Source organism: Elephantulus edwardii, unplaced genomic scaffold (genome assembly GCF_000299155.1).
Source record: "Elephantulus edwardii isolate Elephantulus edwardi_28Jun2011 unplaced genomic scaffold, EleEdw1.0 scaffold00005, whole genome shotgun sequence".
Classification (NCBI taxonomy): Eukaryota; Metazoa; Chordata; class Mammalia; order Macroscelidea; family Macroscelididae; genus Elephantulus; species Elephantulus edwardii.
In genome coordinates, this window is record NW_006399755.1 from 20,655,545 (window position 1) to 20,666,981 (window position 11,437).

General features: G+C 38.9%; 1 protein-coding gene across 1 annotated transcript in view; it reads right to left on the reverse strand.

Annotated features, from left to right (window-relative positions):
- Nucleotides 1-6,887: 6,887 nt before the first annotated feature.
- The window catches only part of LOC102855252 (cytochrome P450 2J2-like), a 35,887-nt gene continuing 31,337 nt past the window's right edge, over nt 6,888-11,437 (reverse strand). Inside the window, exons 7-9 of the mRNA XM_006879741.1 lie at nt 10,785-10,972; nt 9,068-9,206; nt 6,888-7,066 (exon numbers count right to left, since the gene is read on the reverse strand). Coding sequence (XP_006879803.1) covers nt 6,888-7,066; nt 9,068-9,206; nt 10,785-10,972 — 506 coding nt within the window. The remainder of the gene's footprint in view (nt 7,067-9,067; nt 9,207-10,784; nt 10,973-11,437) is intronic.

An 11,437-nucleotide genomic window follows, 5' to 3' on the forward strand; every position in this document is an offset into this window, starting at 1 on the left:
TTTCCCAATTTTGATGCCACATTCTTCACATATTCCAGTTTCTCAAATTATTTTCTCAGTATATTCCTTCTTTTTTGTTTTTGAATTCTATATTTATTTGTGTACATAATTTGGACACATTGTATTTCATACATTCCTCCATTCACATTGTTTTATAAAATCAGTCACCATTGGTCTATATCAACTATTACTCCATCTCTTCTGGTCCCAACTAGATCCTTCCTAATTCCTTCTCCTACTTCCACCACCCACCAAACTCTGTCATCTTAGTTATAATCCCCTTCCTCCCACTCTGACCTCTTCCCCACCCCCTTCCTCTCTTGAACTTCTACACACATCTTACTAGTTATCCTTCTAATTTTACAACAATGGTCTTATACAGTATTTGTCCTTATGAGACTGAGTTCGTTCACTCAACATAATGCTCTCTAGACTCTCCTATGTTATATAATTGTTGTTGTTATGTGCCATCGAGTTGCCTGTGACTCATAGTGACCTTATGTACAACAGGCCCAAACTCTGCCCTATCCTGTGCGATCTCTGATGTACCTACCCCCATTACCCTGGTCACTGAATCAATCCATCTCATAGAGGGTCTTCCTCTCCTGTGCTGTTCCTTTACCCTCCCAAGCATGATGTTCTCTCCAAGGTCCGGTCCCTCCTTGCAACATGTCCAAAGTATGTCAGACAAAGCTTCGGAATCCTTGCCTCTAAGGTGCAGCCTGGCTTCACCCTCTCCAGGACAAAGCTGTTAGTTTTCTTAGCAGTCCATGGTATATTCAATATTCTTCTCTAACACCACCACAGCTCAAAGGCATCAATTCTCCTTCTATCAACCCTAGTCATTGCCAAGCTTTCTGATGGATAGCAAGTAACTGTAAAGACTATGACCTGGATCAGGCGCACCTTTATCTTCAGACTCATATCATTGCTCTTCAGTACTTTGGAAAGGTCTCTGACAGCAGACTTTCCCAATGCAATTTGTCTTTTAATTTATAGGCTACTGGTACCAAAAATGTTGACTGTGGAGCAAAGCAGACTAAAGCTGCTAACAATCTCAATCACTTCACCATTTACCATGATGCTGCTAATCAGCCCAGTAGTGAGAATCTTTGCTTTCTTAATGCTGAGCTTGAAGGCTGAAATCATTGACTTTCTGCAGCAAGCACTTCAGGTCCTCCTCAGTTTCAGCAAGCAGGGTTGTGTGATCTTCATAATGCAGGTTGTTGATGAATCTTCCTCCAATCCTGATGCCACATTTCTCCTCATACAGCCCAGCCTCCTGGATTATCTGTTCTGCATATCAATTGAAATAGCATAGAGATAAGACACATATCTGGCATACACCCTTCCCAGTTTTGAACTATGCAGTGTGTCCTTTCTGTGTTCTGATGACTGCCTTCTGGTCTAAATATAGGCTTCACATAAGCACAATTAAGTGTTCTGGGATTCCCATTCCTCTCAGTCAGCCACAGTATATTGTGAGTCAAATGTCTTTGCAGTCAATGAAACACAAACATTCCTCTGGTACTCTCTGCTTTCAGCCAAGATCAATGCACATTAACTATTATATCCCTAGTACCACAGCCTCTTCTAAACCCAGCCTGCACATCTGGCAGTTTTATGTTGATGTCCTGTTCCAGTTGTTTTTGGATAATCTTCAGCAGAATCTTGCTTGCTTGTGGTATTATTGATATTGTTCTATAATTTCCATATTCTATCGAGTGAACTTTCTTTTTAATGGGGACAAATATCGATCTCTTCTAGTCAGTTGTCCATGTGGTTGTCCTCCAGATTTCTTGTCAAAATTTGGTGAGCATATCTAGGGCAGCATTTGTTTGCTGAAAGACGTCAATTGGTAAGCCATCAATTCCTAAGGCTTTATTTTTTGCCAATTCTTTCAGAGCAGCTTGAACTTTCTCCTTCATCACCACAGGATCTTGCTCATATGTTGTTTCATGAGATGCTTCTGCGTCTGCCAATTTATTTTGGTACAATGACTCTGTATATTATTTCCATTTTGTTTTAATGCTTCCTGAGTGATTTAATATTCTGCCCAAAGCATCTTTAAGTATTGCAACTTGAGGCTTGGATTTGTTCTTCAGTTCCTTCAGCTTAAGAAGTGCTGAGTGAGTTTGGCACCTTTGACTCTTTTACTCCAGCTCTTTGCACATTTCATTATAATACTTAACTTTGTCTTCCATGCTGTCCCTTGAAATCTTTTGTTCAGCTCCTTAATATCTTGATACCTCCTCTTTATTTTGGCTATATTATAGTCAGCAAAAAGGTCTATGCCTTTCATGTGTTCATACCCCATCAACCAAACGAATTGTTTTTTAGGTCGGAACTAATTAATAATGTAATCAGGGTACTGCACCCAACTAAAACTCAATTAACTTTCTTCTCAAGTGCACACGATACATTATCTAAAATTGATCACATATCAGGGCACAAAGCAAGCCTCAACAAATTAAAAAACTTTGAAATAATGCAAAGCATCTTCTCAGACCACAATGTCATAAATCAGAAATTAACTACAGGAGAATAAAGCTTACAAAACTACCCATGTGGAAACTAAGTAACTCTCTGCTAGAACATAAATCTAAACTATAACGCTGTGTATATAACTTTGGATGAGTTTTTATACAATAAATTCTGCCTCAATTCACGACATATACTATTGTGATAGGTTCAGTAGAATATTTCAAGGTAGTAAACTTGTAGTGACAAATATGGCAGCGGTAGCATGTGAAACTGAAATATAAATTATAAGTAAATGAAGAATTATTTTCTCTGTCACAGTGGCTACTTAGGCTCATTGTGACTATGAAGGAGAAGCAATTCCATCCATCTTCTTGCAATTGCTACTCAGTAAGTAGGAAAACGCAATGTGGACATCTTGGTTTTGCTTCAACTCAAACGTCCTTCTATTCCAATAAATTTTCCCTTTCTATGCTCTCTCAAAATGAGAAGTCCAGTTATTAAAAAAATAATCATTGCCTTAGCCTGTTAATGTTGTCCCCTTGATTGTGTCTGTCACTTTGTGACATTTCTTGAGGTCTGGAGTCACATCTGAATCTCTTATTCTTGTATCATTTGGTCTACTGTTTTCTATTCAGTTAATAAATACGTGCTATATTTAAGTCTGGATAGAACACAGAGGACCAGATCAACTACATCTACAGAAAGCTACAGTGGGGTCACTCAACATTAGTAAGAACAAAGCCACAAGCCAGCTGAGGAACATAAATTACTTATATGAAAGTCCAAGTTGAAGCCAAAGAAAATTAAAGCAATCCACAAGATTCAGAGTATGACTTTGAGTATTTCTTACTCACATTTAGAAATCACCTTAACAAAAGGTTTTTTTTTATTTTTGTTGCTTTTAACCCAACTATTCATGCACAGTTTTATAACCTTTATAATAGTTGAACAATGCAAGTGATTACATCTCTTCAAACCCTCACTGTACCTTGTCTTTCCCTTCAATTACCCATCTATCCACCAGTCTCTGCTTCCCTTTCTTCCCTTCCCACCCCTGTCAATCTTGCTGAATTGCTTCTATCTATATGTAAAACTTTCCTTACCTTTCCCCCCTCAATCAATCATGCATGTTTTGTTCCATATTGCTAATTACAATACACACAATGTCTGATAATCTACCCATTTAACATTTTCCTTTTCTTTACTTATTCCAATAAAATGCTCATTATCTATATATTAATTTTCTATTTTCCCTCTCTGCTCACTTATAACCATACTAGATTATCTCCTTATGTAAACCTACCTCTAGTTTTTAAATTACAGTGGTCTTGTTCTTCTACAGAATTCATCCTTTAGTGACTGACTTATTTCATTCATCATAATGTCCTCTAGATTCATCCGTGTTATGTTCTGTTTCACCATTTCTTCATTGTTTTTCAGTGCTGCACTATACCTCATTGTGTGAATGGACCACAGTTTCTCTTTGAATGTTTGAATCTTAATAGTTTTGAGTCTTCAAATATTAATGACACTCTTTTCCTATTCTCCTCCCAACCCCTCATGTCAGTCCTGCTTACAACAGTGGTCTTATGCGGTCTGAGACATTTCACTCAGCATAATGTCTTCCAGGGTCACCCACGCTGTGTAGTGTTTTATGAGTTACTATTTTCCAATGTTGATTAGTATTCAAAAGAATAGATAGATAATTAACACTGTATTGAAACAGATGAGGGAGAGAACTGTTTATAAGGAATATATAATTAGACATTTATAAATAAGACAATAGTTCACAATTAGAGGTACATTGCAAAGACTGAGGGAGGGAGAAGGGAGGAAATTGTGCAACAATAAAAGAATATTTTTTAGAGAAAGAAGTGAACTGGGGGAGGAGCAAGCAAGGAGGAGGGAAGAAACTGTGCAACAAGGAATGAATGAAAACCCAACTTTTCTGTAAACTTTTGTTAAAATCACAATTAAAATTACAAAAACAGAAACATTAATGACAGAAAAGATGTTACAGAATGACATCAAGAAAGCCATATATAAAGAAAGCCGAAGGTTATCATTATACAGGCAGAAAGGAAAAGATCAAAGTGGATGTCAGTGGAGACTTAAAATGCTCATCAATGTAGGATAGTTAAAACAAAAGGAAGCAATGAATAAGAGGTTTGAAAAGGCAGTTTGAGATGAAATTATATTCTACTGAAATGTGCAAAGACTTGGAATTAGAACACAAACTGAAATATATACTCCTGGATTTTTTTTTAAAAATTAAATTTTATTTTAATTGTGATTGTAACATCTGGAATTTCTTAATCTGGGAAAGCTGAAAAAAATTCAGTATTCTTGATACAAGATCAAGTGATTCTATGGGTAAAATATTTCATACATAAGAGTTGAAAGAAGATGAAAGGAAAATAGAATCACTGTATCAGAAAGAAGGGATTTATGGCCAACCATTTCATAAGGGAGCTTTTTCTTAACAATGGAGAGTACTGATGCAAAAGTCCAAACTGCCCTGAAGGCCTGAGGGATAAAATGTTCCAGCGATTGACCAAGTGAATAAGTTTCAACAAACAGATGTAAAGCTGGAAGTGTTAATGCGCCTGTATCAAGAAATTCGGAAGACAGTTACTTGGCAAACCAGCAGGAAGAGGGCCTTCTTTATTGTCATTTTATAGAAAGACAGTCTAAAATGATGTGGAAATCATAAGCAGCATTATTAATATTTTTTTACAAATATTTTTTAGGTAGTTACAATTTAACTATTGTTGCAGAGTACATCAAAGGAAACTGTCAGAAATGTAAGCTGAATTCAGAAAAGGACACAGATGGAAGTCTTATCAGTGGTGTTGTCAGAAGGGCTTTAATCTGTTGTATCCCCAGGTATGCTTAGGTAAAAGCAGACTGTGAATTCTTTCCACACAAAGCCTCCAATCTACTTTTAACAGAAGATGGACACTCACATTATACTTAAGGATATAAACCAATGGGGGAACAGATGTCTGATGGAAAGTTTAAAGGAACAAGGTTGAGTAATTGCAGTTACTCTTTTAAAGAGAGAAGGAACCACCACCCCCAACATAATGATTATGCTCTTTGCTGATAACTGAGTCAGTGGTTCAAACCCACCAGGGGTGCAGGAGACATGTGGCAATCGGTACTGTTAAGATTATTATACTGAACACATTACAGTATCCAGACTGTACTCACAGTGATGAGTACTAGGTTTCTTCTCTCTTTAAGATGGGGAAATACCTTCTGTGTGATTTATGCCTCTGAAAACCCAATGAAGGGTCAGTTAATGAATTGGTTTTGATATAGTGGCTATGTGTGTGTGTTGTGTGTGTTATGAGAAAGGTTGGTGGGTTTGAATCTTTCCATGAGCAGTCAAATGCTATAATCACTATGCAACTGGGGCTCCTTCTGTACGTTATGAGACAGTTCTCTGCTCTGTAGGATCACTGTGAGATCCCTAAGAAGTAAAATACAGTGAATGACAATATTAAAGACAGGAATTCTTTTCATCATTATTCTCCCAATTTGGTTAACTGTAGTCAACCCTTATTTGGTCCAGAGTCCAAGGTTAAGAGCAGCATATTCTTATACAAGCCAAAAGTATAACATGTGTTTCTTGACTGTCAATCAGCAATAATATCTGACTTGCTGATTTCCCTGAGGATCATTTTGAAGATGACATGAGATGAAGTTTACACCTGTACAACCAAACTGGCTACCAAGCTGATTCTAACTTAAGGTGAGTCTAGGTATTTGAGTAGAAATGTGTCCCAAAGCACTTTTAATGGATAATTTTTTTGAAAATAGATCATTTAGGCCTTTCTTCTGAGGTGCTCTTTGGTGGACTAGAACCTTGAACCACTAACCTTTGGGTGAGGAGTCAAGTGCATTAGTGCATTAATCTTATGCACCATGCAGGAACTCCAAAACAAACAAGTGCTAGTGAAGGGTAGAGCCACAGTTCATGCAAAGGACCAAGTTCTAGTATTCTCAAGAATCCTGCACCACTCTGAATCAACTGAGCCACAGCCACAGGTTAGAAGCCAGTCAAAGCGGAAGCAGAACACAGCTATAATTTTAAAATATGCTTTTCAGGTTTATGAACCACTTTCCATCTATTATTTCCTTTGATCAATACAGCAACTTTCTTTAGAGAAAGAGACATTAACTTCTTTTCATTTCTTGGAGGAAAAGACAAATAATTTCAGATGTGAATAATCTCACTATGGGCTACATCACAAGAAACACCAGAAATGGGATTTAGATTCCGTTTCTTCTCAGTCCATTTTCTGTGATCGATCTTTTCTCAGAGGCACTTCTGTTTCCTCACGTCTGAGCATTCTCTGTTGTTCACAGGACACATTCCATGCTTTTCTTCAGCAGGATCACACCCGAGGAACAGCACAGATGCGATGACTGACAGGCGAGAAGATGATGCCTAGTCTGAAATCCAGGCTCAGCTTCTCACTGGCTGGGGGCTTGAAGGTGAATTTTTGCAAAAGAGAAGTGAAGAAAATAAACAACTCAACCCTGGCCAGCTGCTCTCCGAGGCAAACCCGTTTTCCTGAAAAATAAAAACATGAGACTCTGGTGGAGGAGGTGCCTGGCAGGGATGGAGATCCTTCCCTCCATCCTGCTGAACAGAAGCAGAATCAGGACCTGCATTTCCTCTAAGAAGCTTTATTTACAGAGGATCATTTATGCGTGTCCACCACTTGAATGACCTGAGATACCGAGTAAGTCCTCATCATGGACTCAAATGCTTCTAAGAGTCAGGCAGGGGAAGCACGAGAGTGAACTAGCAGGGAGTTGAACAATGAGGCCTGAGCTTTCTACCAAAGGTTTCCTTCTAGCATAAAGGCTTTCAAATAGTAACAAACAACAACAACAAAAGCAGTAAACAAAACAATAAAATATACCTTTAGAAATGAATGTCATGTTAGTTCAGGTCTTTCATGCAAAGGTCACTATGAGTCATATTCAATTTGACAACACTTAATCACTACTAAGTGAGACTAGTGTTGTTATAGCTGGCGGAACATTATTCCACGTTGTATATCACTCTTTGTCAACGTGCTGTATGAAATAACCTGGGTTTGCTGTGATGCTGAACCTTGTGCCATTTGTGTATCAAATACCATAATGGTTTCCCAATGTGGACAGTGTTTGGTGGAGCTCCCAGTTGTAAAACAGGTTTGGAAGCAGGAGTGGCGTCCACTTCGTAAACCACATGCCTCTGGAAACTCTATGACCTTGGAGAAATGATGATAGTTATGACAAGTCATTAGGTCTTTTGTTCTTACAATTGCTGTGAGTCATGCTTGACTTGGCGGCAATCAACAAAAACAAATGAATGTCAGAGCTAGGGTTCTAAAGTTCAAGGCATCTCCACGGGGTGGATAGTATCATAGTGTAGCCTCAATATTTATGTTTCTCCTAGAAACTCAGCATGGGACATCTTTTTGTAAAAGAGTCATTGCAGATATAGTTAGTGAAGATAAGATCATACTGTAGTAAGGTGGGTCATGGATTCAATGACTGGCATACTTGTAAGGTAGATTCACAATTGAAAATGTCCTGTCATGACAGAAACTGAAGTGCCAAGGACTGTAGAAGTTAGAACACACCATGCAGCAGACTCTTCCTGGAGGCTTCCAGAAGAAAAGAGCCTTGCCTATGGACTTCTAACTGCCAAAATGTGAGAAAATAAAACGGTGTTGTTTCACACCACACAGTTCTTTATACTTTGCCAAGGTATTCCAAGAAAAAGAATACAGCAACCTTCCTCATTATTAAAAACATAAACTTAATTTTCTTGGATCTTATTGAAATGAACGGTTTTCTCCACAAGGTAAACAACCTTCCTGGCTTTCATACCATCCCTATACACAGAAGTCTTTCTCAAACAAGGGCCTATGCTTCTAATGTAGAGCCCAAGAATGAACTTTCTTTTTACAGATCACACACAGGGCATTGCCCTCTACCCATGATCGTAAACAAAACCTTGTTCTACCCCCCTACATATCTCTTCATTATAAACAAGTTCAAGTTCAGCATGAGGTGAGAGGTAGCCTTAAAATGAAATTAGTTTGCAGTTCTGTGAAGATGGAAGATTTCAAAATCTCCTTTTAAGCAAGATGTAAGGTGCAGGTAAATAAAGTGTGAGTGGGGATATCAGAAAAAAGTGAAGCTGAAATCACCATCAAAGGCAAGGAATATTTGAAAGCAATTTCTTTACCAGGGATTTGCACTTTGCCACTTAGTAAAATGGAGTCATGTTGGGTGGGACCATCTGGAGACATTCCAACTACAGCAAAGAACTACCTCTGATGGCCTAGTGGCACGAAGCTGTACTGGAATCTCAAAGGCCTGTGGTTTGAATCCACTAGCTGCTCCGTGGGAGAAGGATAAGGATGGGAAACATCCCCCCCTTTTGATTTATTGTTTCTGAAGATCTGCTGGAAGGTCAGCTATGGGTCAGTTCTGACTTGATGGTACACAACAACAATAACAAAGAGCAGAAGGAGCAGATATGAGAGGAACTTCCTTTTTTATTACAACTCACCTATTGAAAATGGTAGAAAGGCTTCCCTTTTCTTAAACTGTCCATTCTCCAGGAAGTGCTCTGGATTGAAGGTGTCAGGGGTGGCCCACTCCTTGGGGTCCCTGTGCAGTGCAGTCAGATTGGTTATGATTGTAGTCCCCTAGAGAAACCAGTAAAGACTCAGGCAAGGCTTGATCCATATAAGACAACTATACCTTTCAGTTAGCCAACCGGCACTCAACTCACTATGTCACCAGGTTTCAAAATGAGGAGAAAACAAAGGAAGAGGGGTGAGGAAAGAGGTGTAGTTTCTAGAGAGGACACTAGAGCATACAGTGGAACTATCTACAGAAATCCCAAGATCCTGGCAAAGTGGGATCAGAATATCTTTGTGAAGATTGGGGAATTTACCATGAACCTGCTTCTAGAAATGGCCCACTTTAAAAATTTCGTTGCAATGGTGTAATTAATAGATGATTGAGAAGATGCTACAGAACTGAGCAGTGTTTCATCTGCTTGTACAAGAGTCCATCCCGAATCTGGGACTGACACTATGGCAGTTACACTAGCAACTATGGGGGAATATTCCAAATAAAACCAAATCAACTGCCATGTAGTCCATTAGGACTCATGGTGATACTCTATTGAGTTTTCCAAGCTGGTGGGTTAAACTGTTAATGTTTCAGTCAGTAGCCTAACAATTCCAATTCTAAAGTCAAAGAAAAGCAACTCTTGTGAAGGGACCAGAGCTCAGCCAAAACAGATAAGCTTTTAAATCAACATAGAGCTGTTTCTGATCTCAGTTTTGAAAACTATTAGGAAAAGTACTTAATTTTTCTGCAACTTCTCAATCTAAAATTAATGTGTTAAAAAAAGAGTGGTTCTTAGAACTGAGTGAGACATTTTGAAAGAAGCTCAACAGTCGACAGTACAGTTGTTACTTGATAAACTGGTAGTAACTGAGATGAGATGAACTGACAGAACTTGAATCTGGGTCTCCTACCTGGAAACTGAGAATTCTACCAGCGTCATATAGCGAAAATCTCTGAGACCAAAACAGCAAGGAAAAGTCAATCACTGTCTGACTGACGGTTCAGCCTTTGTCTCAAGGGCTCCACACTTGTCTTTGACTCAAGGGCTCTGGCCCTGGCTCCTTCTCATTCATTCAGCAGTAAGATACAGCCTCTCAATTACCCAGGCAGCCTCTCTGCTTTTCCATCAATAGCAAGATACCTCTGGTACAGGAAGCTGTGGCCCTGAAAGCTGCAAGCTGATTTCCTTACTTTTTCCTGGTGTTGAGGTCCCAAATTTCTGCCTCTGAATTAGCTCAATTTAATAGTGAGACTAGCCAATCTTTCTGTGGATAGACTAACATGTACTATGAGGAAGAAATGGCTTCTGCAGCTCCTGCATGTGGGCCGCTTGCCCCTAGAGTAACTGGATTGGATTAACATGTTTCCAGACCAGACAGAGTTGAGGCAGCTAGATAAGCAATGGTCTAAGAAAGCCATCTATGTAATAGAAATTCATAGCAATCCACCCACTATCCCACAACCACTAATATTTAGTTGTGTCAATATTCTCTCACCATGAATGTGGGTAAAATAATATCATGTACAATATATACCTCCCCATTTATACCGGATACGATAGAAATATATATATCACTTTTCCAGTTCAGATTCCTATTTTTCAAAAAGATGAGCTTAAAGATCTGAGGCTGAGAGTCCCTAAGTACCTTTGGCAGGTAGTATCCAGCCACAGTGGTATCAAATGCCACTTCTCTGGGCAGGTTCATGGGGACAATGTTGCCCATTCTTTGCACCTCATGGATGACAGCATTAGTGTAGGGCATTTGGTCTCTGTTGGCCATGCTGGGTTGCTGGGACTGGCCAAGTACTTTGTCGATTTCAGCTTGTACTTTCTCTGCAAAAAAGAAGGTTTTAAAAATACTTATGCTTTCTTCAAAATGTGCAGAGATTATTTTAAAAAATTAATATCATTTTAATTATTGATCAGGCTAAAAAAAATGCTGACACAACCATGCTGGCTGAAACTGAGGAGGACCTGAAGTACTTGTTGTGGAAGATCAGAGACTGCAGTCTTCAGTATCGATTGAGGCTCAATAGAAAAAAAAAACAAAACAACAACCAAAGATTCTCAACCACTAGGCCTTTTGGCGGCAGCATCATGATGGATGGTGAAGAAATTGAGATTGTTCACAGTTTTAGTTTGCTTGGCTCCACAGTCAATACTACTGGCACCAGTAGCCAGGAAATTAAAAGACATATTGCCATGGGAAAGATTGCGGTTAGAGGCCTCTCTAAAGTGGTGAAGAGCAACGATGTCAGTCTGGAGACCAAGGTGCACCTGATACATGCCATGATCTTT